This window comes from Lepus europaeus, chromosome X (assembly GCF_033115175.1).
Source record: "Lepus europaeus isolate LE1 chromosome X, mLepTim1.pri, whole genome shotgun sequence".
NCBI lineage: Eukaryota > Metazoa > Chordata > Mammalia > Lagomorpha > Leporidae > Lepus > Lepus europaeus.
In genome coordinates this window covers 84,830,870-84,846,999 of record NC_084850.1, presented here as the reverse complement: position 1 = coordinate 84,846,999, position 16,130 = coordinate 84,830,870, and the positions used below count along the sequence as shown (strand labels likewise).

At 40.9% G+C, this 16,130-nt stretch overlaps 1 protein-coding gene across 6 annotated transcripts in view; it reads left to right on the top strand.

Moving 5' to 3' along the window:
* TAF1 (TATA-box binding protein associated factor 1) overlaps positions 1-16,130 on the top strand; it is a 91,335-nt gene that overhangs the window by 63,586 nt on the left and 11,619 nt on the right. For 4 of the 6 annotated variants that reach the window (XM_062184153.1, XM_062184154.1, XM_062184157.1 and 1 more), the window contains exon 33: positions 15,850-15,917. In XM_062184153.1, the coding sequence (XP_062040137.1) occupies positions 15,850-15,917 (68 nt within the window). The other 2 variants (XM_062184159.1, XM_062184158.1) reach the window with 2 other exon arrangements.

Genomic DNA, 16,130 nt, shown 5'->3' with positions numbered 1-16,130 from the left:
GAGTTTAATCTTAAAATCGTCCCAAATTTTGCATTAGGCTTATCTGTACTTTAACATGTTTCAAGTTTCTTTACAAATTGTTGATATCCACCCTCCAATTTTCAAGTAAATTTAAGAAAATATATCACAATGATCCTGTCACTTACTTTGGTATATTGGTCTGTATTACCTACTAAAGTAATGGGGTACTAAAGCATGGGTTCTGATTAGGGGAGAAACTTAACACCAGCAGAGCCTTAATAGTTGGGAAATAGGAATTAATGGGCCTGACAGTTTACTTGAGATCAGAGAGAAAGAAAACTGGATACATACAAGGCTCTGATAGTAAGAATATTTGAGTTGAGGCCGGCACCGTGGCTCACTAGGCTAATCCTCTGCCTTGCGGCGCCAGCACACCAGGTTCTAGTCCCGGTCAGGGCACCGGATTCTGTCCCGGTTGCCCCTCTTCCAGGCCAGCTCTCTGCTGTGGCCAGGGAGTGTAGTGGAGGATGGCCCAAGTCTTTGGGTCCTGCACCCCATGGGAGACCAGGATAAGCCCCTGGCTCCTGCCATCGGATCAGCGCGGTGCGCCGGCCGCAGCGCGCCAACCGTGGCGGCCATTGGAGGGTGAACCTACGGCAAAAGGAAGACCTTTCTCTCTGTCTCTCTCTCACTGTCCACTCTGCCTGTTAAAAAAAAAAAGAATATTTGAGTTGAAACTTTAAGAGGTGAAGCAGTTTTCAGTAGACAACATTCTGGAATATAGCTGTGGATATGTTTGGAATGAAGGTGCAAACCATTTGTGTGAATATTTGCAAGGATTGTAGATAAGTGATATATTTGAGCATTATAGTAACTCACCGATGGAAGGAGTTTGGAGCGGGGAAGAAGATTGTGCTAGGTGCATAGGACTTTGGTGAATGAGTCAATAATGATGATTTAAAGGAGCAGGCTTTTAGCCTAGTGGTTAAGACACTCATGTCCCACATCGGAGTGCCTAGGTTGGATTCTGCACTTTAGCTGCTGACTCCAGCTTCCTGCTGATGCAGACGGAAGACAGCATTGACAGCTGAAGTAATTGGGTTTCTGCCTCCCACATGGGAGACCTGAGTAGTATTTTTGGCTACTGGCTTTGGCCCCAGCACAGTCCCAACCATTGCAAGCATTTAAGGAGTGAACCCATATATGAGAACTCTCTTGATGTTTTATCTGCTTCCTTCTCTCTACTTCTCAAATAAATAAAAATGAAAAAATAAAATAATGTGACTAAAGGTGAAGAACATAGATCTCAAATTCAAGGGACCTTACAGGGACCAGGCAAGTAATGTAAATAAATAAGGTGTGGGCCAGGCAGGAATTGTGGTAAATTGGAAGAATACATAGTCCATATAAAGAGGCATGTCCTTTACTTGTTCTTGTTCTTATCCTAGGGCAATGAGTGAACAGTTTTGCTCAGTATCATGATTTTTAAGGAGAAAGTGAAGATCTGGAGTTTTTATAACCCTGTGGACCAAATAAAAACATTGTCTGCAGGCCAAATCTGTTTCCAGGTTTTCTATCTCTGTCATAGTAGCAAAGAAGACTGAGAGTAGGAGGAATTTAAAAAAAGATTTATGTATGTATGTATGTATGTATGTGAAAGAGAGATGGAGAGAGAGAGTGATCCTCCATCTGCTGGTTCACACTCCAAATGGCCGAAGCAGCCCAGGCTGGGTTAGGCTGAAGCCACGAGCCTGGAACTCCATCAAGGTCTCCCACGTGGGTGGCAGGGCCCCAAATACTGAGGCCATCCTTCCCAGGCACAGTTAAATTTGAAATGAGCTGCATAGTCTGTCCCAGTAGGTGATGCTGAACTAGTCATGATAAGATGCCTTTTCCCAAAGATTTCATACTAAGTTTTTCCTCTAGTGTTCTTCAAACCAAAGATCAACTTCAGTAAGAAGCCATCTTTGGCATTATTAGAAAATGGCCATTGTACTGTAAATCCTACCATCGACTTCCGTATGTAAGTTCTCATGAATTAGTCATGAGAAAATGACCCCCCCACACACCTTTTCCAAAAGAAAGAAGATAAATGTTAAATGATTTTTGTTTTCTATTTCGTTCTTTTTCTATTTTGGTTTCTCTATATTTTTGTTTTATTAAAAGGGTAGCAGATTAACAATATGTTTATTAAATGTTAGAATGCAATTATCGCCAGCGCCGCGACTCAATAGGCTAATCCTCCACCTTGCGGCACCGGCACACCGGGTTCTAGTCCCGGTTGGGGCACCGGCTTCTGTCCTGGTTGCCCCTCTTCCAGACCAGCTCTCTGCTGTGGCCAGGGAGTGCAGTGGAGGATGGCCCAAGTCTTTGGGTCCTGCACCCCATGGGAGACCAGGAGAAGCACCTGGCTCCTGCCATCGGATCAGCGCGGTGCGCTGGCCACAGCACGCCGGCCGTGGCGGCCATTGGAGGGTGAATAACGGCAAAGGAAGACCTTTCTCTCTGTCTCTCTCTCTCTCTCACTGTCCACTCTGCCTGTCAAAAATAAAATAAAATAAAAAAATTAAAAGAATGCAATTATCTTTATATTGCTGAAGTCAATGCCAAAGAACTTTGTATCCCTTCCCCTTAAAGTAGTAGTCTTTTTTTTGCATCCATTTACTGTGATTCTGTTAATTGGTTTTAATTCACAGATTTTATCAGAAACATTTACAATTTATTTTGCCTTAAGTAGAACATTTTCTACTTAAACATTTTCCTAGAGTTATTCACATTACAAAAGAATGCTTAGTTTATCATTGTTTTAAACTTAGGAAATGGGAATGTCAAAGTAACATTTAATGTACTTTTTAAAAAAGGTTTATTTATTTATTTATTTATTTTATTTGAAAGAGCTACACAGAGAGAGGAGAGGCAGAGAGAGAGAGGCTATCCATCCGGTGGTTCACTCGCCATTTGGCCGCAATGGCTGGAGCTGTGCCGATCCGGAGCCAGGAGTCAGGAGCTTCTTCTGGGTCTCCCACGTGGGTGCAGGGGCCCAAGGACTTGGGCCATCTTCTACTGCTTTCCCAGGCCATAGCAGAGAGCTGGATGGAAAGTGGAGCAGCCTGGTCTCGAACCAGTACCCATATGGGATGCCTGCGCTTCAGGCCAGGGCGTTAACCTGCTGCGCCACAGCCCCATTAATAGTAGTTTCTAAGTCTGTACTATGAGGCCATTACAATGTAAATTTGGCCACTAACAAATAATAATGTTCTTTTTTTCTGTCCATGATTGAGGCTGAGATAAATCTCCTTTGCTGAATGTTCTGCATGCTCCTGTAATTTTAACTACCTCCTTTTCCAAATGACTCTCAACCCTGTTTTAGACAAAGATCTATATCCCCAACTGGTTGTTGAACATTTCCTCCTAGATGCCCCAAGTGGAACTTCAAGCATACCTCAAACTGAAATTATTATTTCTTCCTCCTCCTATCCTGTGTTCCCACATTTTCCCTCTGTCCTTTACACAATTGATTAATTTACTATTTCCAGTCTGTATTTATTGGAGCATTAGCGTCTACATCTACATCTAGAAAGCTCAACAATTCTTTGTTTCCCTTGACTAAGTCCCCAAATTCAGTTTATTACTAAAGCCGTCATTATATTTAGCCCATATTTTTTTTTAAAAAAGTCAACTGGTGAATAGCCCAATGTTAATACTTAACTCCTTCTAACCTATCATCCACATTCTTGTCAGACCTCTTTGTGTGTATGTGTGTAATTGACAATTGTTGTCCATATGTATGGAATACAGTGATACATTTTTTTTTTAATTTTTTTTTTAATTTTTTATTTTTTGACAGGCAGAGTGGATAGTGAGAGAGAGACAGAGAGAAAGGTCTTCCTTTGCTGTTGGTTCACCCTCCAATGGCCGCCGCGGCTGGCGCGCTGCGGCCAGCGCACCGCACTGATCCGATGGCAGGAGCCAGGTGCTTCTCCTGGTCTCCCATGCGGTGCAGGGCCCAAGCACTTGGGCCATCCTCCACTGCACTCCTGGGCCACAGCAGAGAGCTGACCTGGAAGAGGGGCACCGCAAGGCAGAGGATTAGCCTAGTGAGCCGCAGCGCCGGCCACAGTGATACATTTCGATATCTATCACTTCATATATTTCTCATCTGTCTGTGTTGGGAATATTCAAAATCATCTCTACTAGCTATTTTGAAATATCCAATTACTTTTTGTCAGCCATAGTTATCCTTCCCATGCTATAAAATACTGAAAGTTATTCCTCCTATCCAACTACACCCCTGTACCCATTAAACATCTTCTCTCCAACCCCTCCTCTCCAATACCCTTTCCAGGGTCTTATAACTACTGTTCTGTTCTTTGAGATCAACTTTTTGTTTCCACATATAAGTAAGAATATATGATATTTGTCTTTCTGTGCCTGACATCTTTCATGTAAAATAATGTCATTCAATTCCATAATTGACAGACATAAATGACAGAATTTCATTTTTTTATTTTTATTTTTTAACTTTAAGTTTCATGTATTTCATATATACAAATTTAGGAACATAGTGATACTTCCCACCTTACCTTCCCTCCTATCCATACTCTAACACTTCTTCCTCTTCCCTCTCCCATTCCCACTCTTAATTTTTACAACAATCTACTTTGTTTACTTAATGATCATAAAGGTAACCCCTACTCCATTGTGTAAATTTACCACATTTTCTTTATTCATTCATCCATTGATAGAAATGTAGGTTGATTCTGTATCTTGGCTGTTATGAATAGTGCTGCAATAAACATGCAAGTGCAAATGTCTCTTAGACATGCTGATTTCAGTTCCTATGGATGTATACCCAATAGTGGGATTGTTAGATCATATGGTATTCTATTTTTTATAAGATTTATTTATTTACTTGAAAGGCAGAGCATCAGAGAGGGAGGAGAGACTAGTTCACTCCCCAGATGGCCAAAACAGCCAGGGCTAAGCCAGACTAAAGCCAGGAGCCAGGAACTCTATCTAGGTCTCCCACATGGATGGCAGGGGCCCAAGCTCTGGGGCCATCAACTGCTGCCTTCCTTGGTACATTATCAGGAAGCCAGATCAGAAGCAGAACACTAAGAACCTGAACTGGCACTCTGTTATTCAATGCTAGTGTCACAAACAGTATCTTAACCCACCTGCCATAGCACTGGCCCCATCATTTATTTTTTATCTTTTTGATAATAGCCATTCTAATGGAATATTATCTCACTGTGATTTTGATTTGCATTTCCCTGATGACTACTGATGTTGAGCATTTTTTCATATATTTGTTGACCATTTGTATATCCTTTTTTGAGAAATGTGTATTCAGATCCTTTGCCCATTTTGATCAGATTAATTTTTTGCAGTTGAATTCTTATGTATTCTGGATATTAACTTCTTGTTGGTTGAATAGTTTACAAATACTTTCTCCCATTCTGTGGGTTGTCTCTTTACCCTGTTGATTGTTTATTTTGCTGTGAGGAAACTTTTTAGTTTGATGTAATGCCATTTGTCAGTTTTTGCTTTTGTTTTCTGTGCTTTTTGAGCCATATCCAAAAAAACCTTTGCCTGGACCAGTGTCCTGAAGTATTGGCCCTATATTTTTTTCCAGTACTTTCATAGTTTCAAGTCTTACCTTTTGTTTTTCTTATTTTTATTTTTATTTTTTTGACAGGCAGAGTTAGACAGTGAGAGAGAGAGAGACAGAGAGAAAGGTCTTCCTTTTTCCGTTGGTTCACCCTCCAAGTGGCTGCTACCGGCGCGCTGGGCCAATCTGAAGCCAGGTGCTTCCTCCTGGTCTCTCATGCGGGTGCAGGGCTCAAGGACCTGGGCCATCCTCCACTGCACTCCCAGGCCACAGCAGAGAGAGGGACTGGAAGAGGAGCAACCGGGACAGAATCCGGCGCCCCAGCCGGGACTAGAACCCGGGGTGCCAGTGCCGCAGGCGGAGGATTAGCCTAGTGAGCCGCGGCGCTGGCCACCTTTTGTGTTTTAATCCATCTTGAATTAATTTTTATATATGGTAAGAGATACAGGTTTATTTTCAGTCTTCTGTTTATAAATAACAGGTTTTCCTGGCATCATTTATCAAAGAGACTATCCTTTCTCCAGTGCATGTTCTTGCTGCCTTTGGCAAAATTCAATTTTCTTTTTTTTTTAACTTAATAAATATAAATTTCCAAAGTACAACTTTTGGATTATAGCAGCTTTTTCCCCCATAACCTCCCTCCCACCCGCAACCATCCCATCTCCCGCTCCCTCTCCCATCCCATTCACATCAAGATTCATTTTTAATTATCTTTATATACAGAAGATCAATTTAGTATATACTAAGTAAAGATTTCAACAGTTTGCACCCACACAGACACACAAAGTATAAAATACTGTTTGAGTACTAGTTATACCGTTAATTCACATAGTACAACACATTAAGGACAGAGATCCTACATGGGGAGTAGGTGCACAATGACTCCTGTTGATTTAACCTTTGACACTCTTTTTATGACGTCAGTAATCACCCGAGGCTCTTGTCATGAGCTGCCAAGGCTATGGAAGCCTCTTTTCACCAACTCCGATCCTATTTAGACAAGTTTCTATAAACATGTGGGTTTATATCTGAGTTTTCTGTTCCTTTCCATTGGTCTGTGTGTCTGTTTTTATGCCAGTACCATGCTACCTTGGTTGCTTTCACTTTATAATGTTTTGAAGTCAGGTATTATGATCCCTCCAACTCTGTTCTTTTTGCTCAGGATTGCTTTGGCTATTCAGTGTCTTCTGTGGTTCCACATGGACATTAGTAGTATTTTTCTCCTATTTCTTTAAAGAATATTGTTGATGTTTTTATAGGAGTTGCACTGAATCTATAGATTGCTTTGGATAGCATGGACATTTTAATAATATTAATTCTTCCAATTCATGAACATGCACTTTTTAGTGTCTTCAGTTTCTTTCACTACTTCCTTGGTTACATTTCCTTTTTTTAGCTGTTGTGAATGGGATTGCTTTCTTAATTTCTTTGTCAGCAATTTCAATTTTGATGTATAAAAAAACTATTTTTATGTGTCAAATTTTTTGGGAGTCTTTAGGTTCTTACACAAGTATATATAATGTCATGTCTTCTGCAGACAGGGATAATTAATAAAGAGTGATCTTTATTTCTTTGTCTTGCCTTATTGCCCTGTTATATCTCTTCAAGAAAAATCCATACTTATGAAAAGGTCAAGTAATCTGGGAATACATAAAATTAAAAGCAAAAGGCTCTGCCTACTCTCTCAGTTCTACCTCCCGTAGTTTCATTCCCCAGAGATGACAGTTTGGTATATCCTTACATACTTTTTCTATGCTTATATAAAACATGTTTAATAATTACACATAAGGATGAGCATTTGGCCTAGCAGTTAAGATATTCACATCTCATATAAAAGTTCCTGGGTCTGAGTCCCAGCTCCACTCAATTCCAGCTGCCTGCTGATGGACACGCTGGGAGGCGGGGCCTGTGGGCCGGGGCCGCCTGGAGTTGTCGTGCGTGGGGAGGGGCAGGTGCTGCTTCTAACTGAACCCCCACCCGCCCCCCACATGGTGGTAATGGCTCAGGTAATTGAGTTCCATATATGTGGGAGACCTGAGTTGGGTTCCTGGTTCCCAGTTTTGGCCTGGCCTGACCCTGGTCGTTGCAGGCATTTGGGGAGTGAACCAAGAAACGGGAGTTTTCTCTGTGTTTGTATGTGTATGTGGTGATGGGGGTGTCTTTCTCAGTCTTTGACTCAAATAATTTTTTAAAGTGACTTATAAAAATGATTACTCACAATCGTATTTTTGTTTGTTTTACAAAATTGTCATTTTTGTACATAAGGTGCAATTGCTCTTTTTGCTTAGGAATATGTTGATTCTCTTTTAACTTTTTATTTTGAGTTAATTATAGGTTTAAGGAATTGCAAAAAATAGTACAGAGTCTTGTATACCCTTCATTCAGTGTCTTTCAATGATGGTGTCTTGAATACCAAAACCAGAAATTGATATTTATGCATTGCTGTTAACTAGATTACAGACCTTACTCAGTTCTCACCCTTTGAAAAATCTGTATTCATGTGTGTGTGTACTCTTCTGTGCAGTTTTATGCCATATATAGGTTTGTGAAACCAACAACACAATCAGAATTTAAAATTGTTCTATTGCCCTGCTCTTTGTATTTTAATTGTGTTGTTTTCTTCTTGTGAATGAAATTTGAGAATTCTCTATACTGGGCACGAGAACTTTAGTAGATATACATTTTGGCAAAGATTTTCTCCCAGTCTGTGTCTTGGCCTTTCAGCCTCCTAACAGTGTCTTTTGAAGAGTAGAAATGTTTAATTTTATTGAAGTCTAATTTATCAAATTTTCAATGAGTTGTGTTCTTGGTATTGTATCTCTTAAGTCTTTGTCTAACCTGGTGTCACAAAGATTTTTGCTTATGTTATATTCTAAAAGATTATAGTTATAGTGTTTTACATGTAAATCTGTGATCCATTTTGAATTAATTTGTGTGTGTGGTATGAGGTTTAGTTTGAAGTACACTTTTCTTTTTGCCTACTGATGTTCAATTGTTCCAGCATCATTTGTTGAAAGAATATCCTTCCTTTGTTGATTGCTTTGGATGCTTCTATGAAAAAGCAGTTGAGTGTGCTGGTCCATTGATGTGTGTATCCATCTGCACACTGTTTTGATTACTGTAGCTATATATATAGAAAGTCTTATCATCAGATAGAGTGATTCTTCTCCCTTAATCTTTTTTAAAACTTTTATATTCCAGCTCTTTTGCCTTTCCACATACCTTTTATGAGGAGCTTCCCTGCAAAAAAAAAGTTTTACTGGAATTTTGATAGGAATTGAATTAACCCTATAGGTCAGTCTGAAGGAGAATTGACATATTTGCTCATCCTCTTTTCATGTTAGTATATAAGTATTTGTTCTTAACATTCTATTTGTTCTTTTTAACATATTCCATAGCATGGATATATGTATCATGTATTTAACCATTCCCCTGATGTGATAGGTACCTAAAGTATTTCTATAATGCTAATTTGCAGTTTTGCACTATTTTTATATTAATTGATATCTTTATGTGTTTACAAGAAATTTCTAGGTTGAATGTTTGAAATTGTGTTCCAAAAAGACAATGTCAAAATAGCTAGGAAGGTACCTGTTTGCCTATAACCTCTCCAACACTGGGAATTACCATTGCTTTAAAATCCTTGCCACATTTTTTCATAGTAAAAATTACATACTCATTGAAAAAAAATGAAACACTGTAGAATTTTATGAAACGAAAGGAAAAATCTCCCTGTCTGCCTTCCCATCCCATTCTCAAATAGCCAGTGTGGGATTTGGTGTGAAGTGTTCTGAACCTTTATGTATACTTTTTAATTTTTGCAAATGAGATCAAATTTGCATTTTTAAAAAGATTTTACGTATTTATTGTAAAAGCAAAGTTACTAAGAGAAGGAAAGACAGAGAAAGATCTTCCATCCACTAGTTTATGCCCCAAATGACCGCAACAGCCAGGGCTGGGCCAGGCAGAAGCAGGAGCCTAGAACTCCTTCTGGGTCTCCCATGTGGGTGCAGGGGCCCAAGGACTTGAGCCATCTTTTGCTGCTTTCCCAGGTGCAGGAGCAGGGCACTAGGTAAGAAGTAGAGCAGTTGAGACTTGAACTGACGCCAATATGTGGATTCTGGCACTGCAGACAGCAGTTTATTAACCCTCTATGCCTCAATGCCAGCCCCCATATATTTTCTCATTCTAATCTGCAGTTGGCTTTTTTCACTTGACAATACGCTATGGATAATTTTGTACTCATGTATGTATATGTTCTTGTATAAGTAAAATCTGAGTTACACAAATAGTACATGCTTTTCTTCTTGACACTTATTTTATAGAACTCAGAAAGGCACAATATGTCATTGTGAATGTTTTTGATAGAATTAATCTAGGAGCTTGCATTGTAGTGCAGCAGGTTAAACTGCTACCTGAGACACTTGCTGACATCTCATCTGAGTACCCGTTCAAGTCCTGGCTGCTCTGCTTCCAATGCAGCTCTCCACTAATGCATCTGGGAATGCAGAGGAAGAGGACTTGAGTGCTTGGGCCCCTGCCACCCATATGGGAGACCGGGAGGGATAGATAGCGTTCCAGGCTCCTAGCCTCAACCTGGCTCAACCTTGGCTGAAGGCCATTTGGGAAGTGAACCAGTAGGTGGAAGATCTCTTTTTCTCTGTTTTTGTTTGTTCGTTTGTTTGTTTGTTTTTTGTTTTGACAGGCAGAGTGGACAGTGAGAGAGAGAGAGAGAGAAAGGTCTTCCTTTGCCATTGGTTCACCCTCCAATGGCCGCTGCGGCCGGCACACCTCGCTGATCCGATGGCAGGAGCCAGGTGCTTCTCCTGTTCTCCCATGGGGTGCAGGGCCCAAGCACTTGGGCCATCCTCCACTGCACTCCCGGGCCACAGCAGAGAGCTGGCCTGGAAAGGGGGCAACCAGGACAGAATCCGGTGCCCCAACCGGGACTAGAACCCAGTGTGCTGGCGCCGCAAGGCGGAGGATTAGCCTGTTGAGCCGTGGCACCGGCCTTTCTTTTTCTCTTTGTCTCTCTCTATTTCTGTCGCTCTTCCTTTTAAATAAATAAATACATCTCTCTTTTTAAAAAAAATAATTAAATTGCATTTCCACTTTGTTTTTAAAAATACTATGGCTAACGTAGAGGGAAATTGCCCACTGTTAACTGTCATTTGACATTTCATTTCTATGACAGTACTTCTTTATTCAACAACCCAATTTCTGCATTAATTTGTTAGGGAATAGTAGAGATATGATGTCCCTGACTTACTAGCCTTCTTTTTTTGTGCTTTGTATTGAGCTAGTAGGTAGTGATACAGCAATCTGATATAAGAGCATCTCACTGAAGTCCTATACTTATATAGATAGTATAATATGCTAGTAAACAAATATACACCAGAAAATATTAAAACTATAACAAAGGCTACCTTTTTAAAAATATCATTTGAGAAAATAAAGAGTATCTTTATTAAGAAAAGATACATGAGGAAAAATAGACTTTATATAAGGACTGAAGTTTCTGTAGGTTTTGTTTTTGTCCCACATTACCATGTGGGATAGAAGTGTTGACTTCCCACGTTTATTCTTTATAAGTTCTTATAGTTGGTATTAGAGTTGGGCAAAGTATGTAGAAAGATCAGTTTAGTGGCTTACATCTGATAAGAGCTCAGATTGGGCATTTGGCACAGCAGTTAGTCCCCAACTTGGGATACCCACATCTCATTTCAGAATACCTGGGTTCGAGTCACAACTCTGCTCTCCATTCCTGCTTCCTGCTCATGCACATTGTGGGAGGCAGAAAATGATGGCTTTTAAGTATTCTTGTGTCCCTGTCACTCATATGGGAGACCCAAATTGAGTTCCAGGTTCCTGACTTTGGTCTCATCCAGCTCTGGCTGTTGCAGGCATTTGGAGAATGAATCCATGAGGTCTTAAAGAGCATCAAGGACAAAGACCTGTCTCGTTTTTGTTTTTATTTTGTATCACCAGACCCTAGCACTCTATGTGAGTGTGTGTTACAATGAAGCACTTAAAAAATAATGACACTTCAAGCCCTATTATAAATTTTATTCCATAGGAAAAGGTATTTATAGAATTATGAAATTAGCGTTTAGTCAAAACTGTGTGTGTGTGTGCGCTAGATAGAATGATGGTTCATTTGGGGAGAAAGAAGCATTTTCAGGTTCTTTGGGGCTTTTCACTTGATAAGTAAATCCCACCTTTGTTCAGTGAAATTTATTACTCCAGATCCTTCTGGATAGTTCTTGAATCTCTATTCCAGGTTCTGAATGAGTTTCTATTATTTTGGCTTAAGAGACTAAACCTCTTATTTTGAAAATTAAACATCTTAATTTGCATATGACCCTCAGCCTGTATAATATCAGAAGCCTAGCTACAATATGAAAGATTGGATTCATTTCTCTTTATTTTTCACCTTCTGGATCTAATTTGAGATAAATACTTAAGAATTGGGATGCCAGAGCTCATCTCTTTGGAATCTGTGGACTATGTGCAGTTGAATTTAGTCATTCTAATTTCTTTGGAACTTAATTGTGCAGGGTTTTTCCCCTTTTTTTAAAAAACCTTGCACTGATTTTTTTTGAGCTTCCTACTGCTATTAAGGTTTTATTTTATTAATTTTAAATTCACATTGGAACAAGTGCATATCCTCTGCTCCATTCACTCTCAAGATGATAATTTATGCTTGCTTTTGCAGAGTACTCATTTTCTTAGGAGGGAGTTATTTTTAGTATTTACAGAACAGTTCTTCAGGGAAATGTGAGCTGAGGGGTGATCTCAAACCTCTCTTTGTTCGTCTAGGAGTGCTTACCAACATGACTGGTATTTTGCTGTGAAACCTTTCAGTTAGCTAATAGCAGTAGTGCTTGCTTCCCCACTAACTGGAACTGTGAAGCTCACATCACTTATAAAGAAGGATGTCTTTTTAAAAAGGACAAAGAGGATTTTTTTAAAAGATGTATTTATTTATTTATTTGAAAGAATTACACAGAGAGAAGAGAGAGAGGGAGAGAGTGGTCTTCCATCCGATGATTCACTCCTCAATTGGCCTCAATGACCAGAGCTGCGCCGATCCGAAGCCAGGCAGGAGCTTCTTCCGGGTCTCCCATGTGGGTGCAGGGGCCCAAGGATTCGGGCCATCCTCTACTGTTTTCCCAGGCCACAGTAGAGAGCCGGATCAGATGTGGAGCAGCCAGGTTTCTAACCGGCGCCCATATGGGATGCCGGCGCTTCTGGCCAGGGTGTTAACCAGCAGCGCCGGCCCTGACAAAGAGGATTTTTTTTTTAATTAGTAGTATATTGGCCGGCGCCGTGGCTTAACAGGCTAATCCTCCGCCTTGCGGTGCCAGCACACCGGGTTCTAGTCCCGGTTGGGGTGCCGGATTCTATTCCGGTTGCCCCTCTTCCAGGCCAGCTCTCTGCTATGGCCCGGGAAGGCAGTGGAGGATGGCCCAAGTGCTTGGGCCCTGCACCCGCATGGGAGACCAGGAGAAGCACCTGGCTCCTGGCTTCGGATCAGCGAGATGCACCAGCCGCAGCGGCCATTGGAGAGTGAACCAATGGCAAAAAGGAAGACCTTTCTCTCTCTCTCTCACTATCCACTCTGCCTGTCAAAAAAAAAAAAAAAAGGTAAATTAGTAGTATATCTTCCTTCCAAAGCTGTTACTAGAATTACCACTACTTCAGGACATTTGGATTTGACTCCTATGTGATTCCTAGGCTTTGCCGATCTTTATTTGGTATAGGGCAAAGCATAAATAAATACATTTCTTCAGTGAGACATTTGTAGTTGCTTTGGGCATGATTTTTTTTAAAGATTTATTTATTTGAGAGGCAGTTACAAAGAGAGAGAGGGAGAGACAGAGAGAAAGGTCTTTCATCTGCTGGTTCACTCCCTAAATGGCTGCAATGGCCGGGGTTGGGCCAGGCTGAAGCCAGGAGCCAGGAGCTTCTTCCACGTCTCCCATGTTGGTGCAATAGCCCAAGGACTTAGGCCTTCTGCTGCTACATTTCCACGCACATTAGCAGGTAGCCTTATGGGAAGTGGAGTGGGCTGGACTCAAACTGGTTCCCATATGGGATACCAGCACTGCAGGTGGAGGCTTAACCTTCTGTGCCACAGCACCAGCATCAGCCGTGATTTAATAAGAGAGAAATGGTATAATATACTCAAAAAAAACATTTCTTTTTGTTAAGTATAGCTTATTTGGGGGAGTTTTTAACCTGTTGTGCAGCCTTGTGGTTTTTCTACGTCATGTGTTACCATCAACATGAAAGCTTATCTGTTGACTTTTGCAGTCTATCTCCATTGATATTTTGAGGACCATACTGCTATTGGCCTCAGGAAATCTGAATTGTAGAAACTTGAGAGGCAGCCTCCTTAGCACTCTAACTATTCTTTATTGTAAAAATCTTTGGCTGTCTTTATATGTGTCCTAAATATCTAGATTACTGCCTTATTAGTTTCTTTCTGGATAGGTTATTTGTGTTTGATTACTGGCATACCATATGGGTGCCGGTTCAAGTTCTGGCTGTTCCACTTCCAATCCAGCTCCCTGCTTATGTACCTGGGGAAGCAATGGAAGATGGCCCAGGTAGTTGGGCCCCTGCATTCACATGGGAGATCCAGAAGAAGCTCCTGGCTTCAGCCTGGCCTAACCCTGGTCATTACGGCCACTTGGGAAGTAAACCAATGGATGGAAGACCTTGCTCGCTCGCTCGCTCGCTCTTGCGCTAACTCTATCTTGCTCTTCCTCTCTTTAACTCTGCCTTTCTAATAAATAAATCTTTTTTTTTTTGTCAGGCAGAGTGGATAGTGAGAGAGAGACAGAGAGAAAGGTCTTCCTTTTTGCCGTTGGTTCACCCTCCAATGGCCGCTGCGGCCGGCGCATCGTGCTGATCCGAAGCCAGGAGCCAGGTGCTTCTCCTGGTCTCCCATGGGGTGCAGGGCCCAAGCACTTGGGCCATCCTCCACTGCACTCCCGGGCCACAGCAGAGAGCTGGCCTGGAAGAGGGGCAACCGGGATAGGATCAAAAAGTCAGATGCTGGGATCGGTGTTTGGTGTGGCAGTTGGGACATCTGTATCCCATATCAGAGTGCCTGATTCAAGTCCTGGCTGCTTTGCTTCCAGTTCAGCTTCCTGCTAATGCATAACCTGAGAGGCAGCAAGTATGAGCTTCCATCTGTTGTTTTATTTCCCAAGTGGCCACAGTACCCACCCCTCAGAAATATGAATCTTGACTATCTATTTGATAATATTTAAAGAATTGTTGGGGTTGGCATTGTGGCATAACAGATTAAGCCACTGCCTGCAATGCCAGCCTCCCACACGAGTGCCAGTTCAAATCCCAGCTGCTCCACTTACAGTATAGCTCCCTGCTAATGTATCTGAGAAACAGCAGAAAATAGCCCAAGTGCTTGGGCCTCTGCATCCATGTGGAAGACCAGATGAAGTTCCAGGATCCTGGCTTCATCCTGGCCCAGCCCTGGCAGTTGCAGCCACTTGGAAAGAGAACCAGTGAATGGAAAATCTTTCTCCTTCTCTTTTTCTCTGAATCTGCCTTTCAAATAATTTTTTAAAAATAATTATTAATCATTTAGATGTGATTATTTTTTAAATGTTTTGTTGTTACTCAAATAGACTATTTTTAGAGAAGTTTAAGATTCATAGCAAAATTGAGAAGTTAGAGTGTCCATACATCACACAGCCTCTTCCACTGTCAATATCCTGCACTAGACTGCTACATTAATTATATCAATCTATGAACCTATATTGACACATCATTATTATCCAAAGTGTGTAGTTTATATAAGAGTTCATTTTCGGTATTGTATGTTTATGGTTTTTGACAACTGTATAATGACATGTATCTACCATTATAATACTATACATGATTATTTTTTTAAAACCATCCTTAGGGACACATACTGAACAACTTACGGATGAAATGATGTGATACTGGAATTTGCCTCAAAATATTTTGAGAAGAGTCTGAAAAGTTGAAATATAAATGAAACAAGATTGGATATGTATTGATAATTCTTGAAACTGGCTGATGATTACATGGAAGTTCATTATATTAGTCTTTTTATTTATGTTTGAAATTTTATACTTCTAAAAGAAGAGCAAGAGTCCAAGTGAAAGCTGAAGTGTGATTCTCTTGTGTCTGGGATATTGAGACCCAGTGCTGGTGACAGACTATAAAATTTTGGAACTGAAGTCTGCAGAGTCAATGGCATTTTCTTATTTCATTTGTAGGGCCTGAGAGTCAGTATACCAAGACTGCTCAGGAGATTGTGAACGTCTGTTACCAGACATTGACTGAGGTAAGTGGGAAAGAGGAAGCTCCCTTTTGATCTTGCTTTCTGAAATCCCTCCAGTGAGTTGCCTTCCCTGACTATCCTGTGTTCCGATGTATTATACCTGCTCCCCTACCCAACCCCACTCAATGTTCCTTTTTTCCGTCTCTGTTTTATTTATTCTGATTATCACCTGTGTCTTGCCACTAGAATATAGGTTCCATGAAAATTATGTTATTT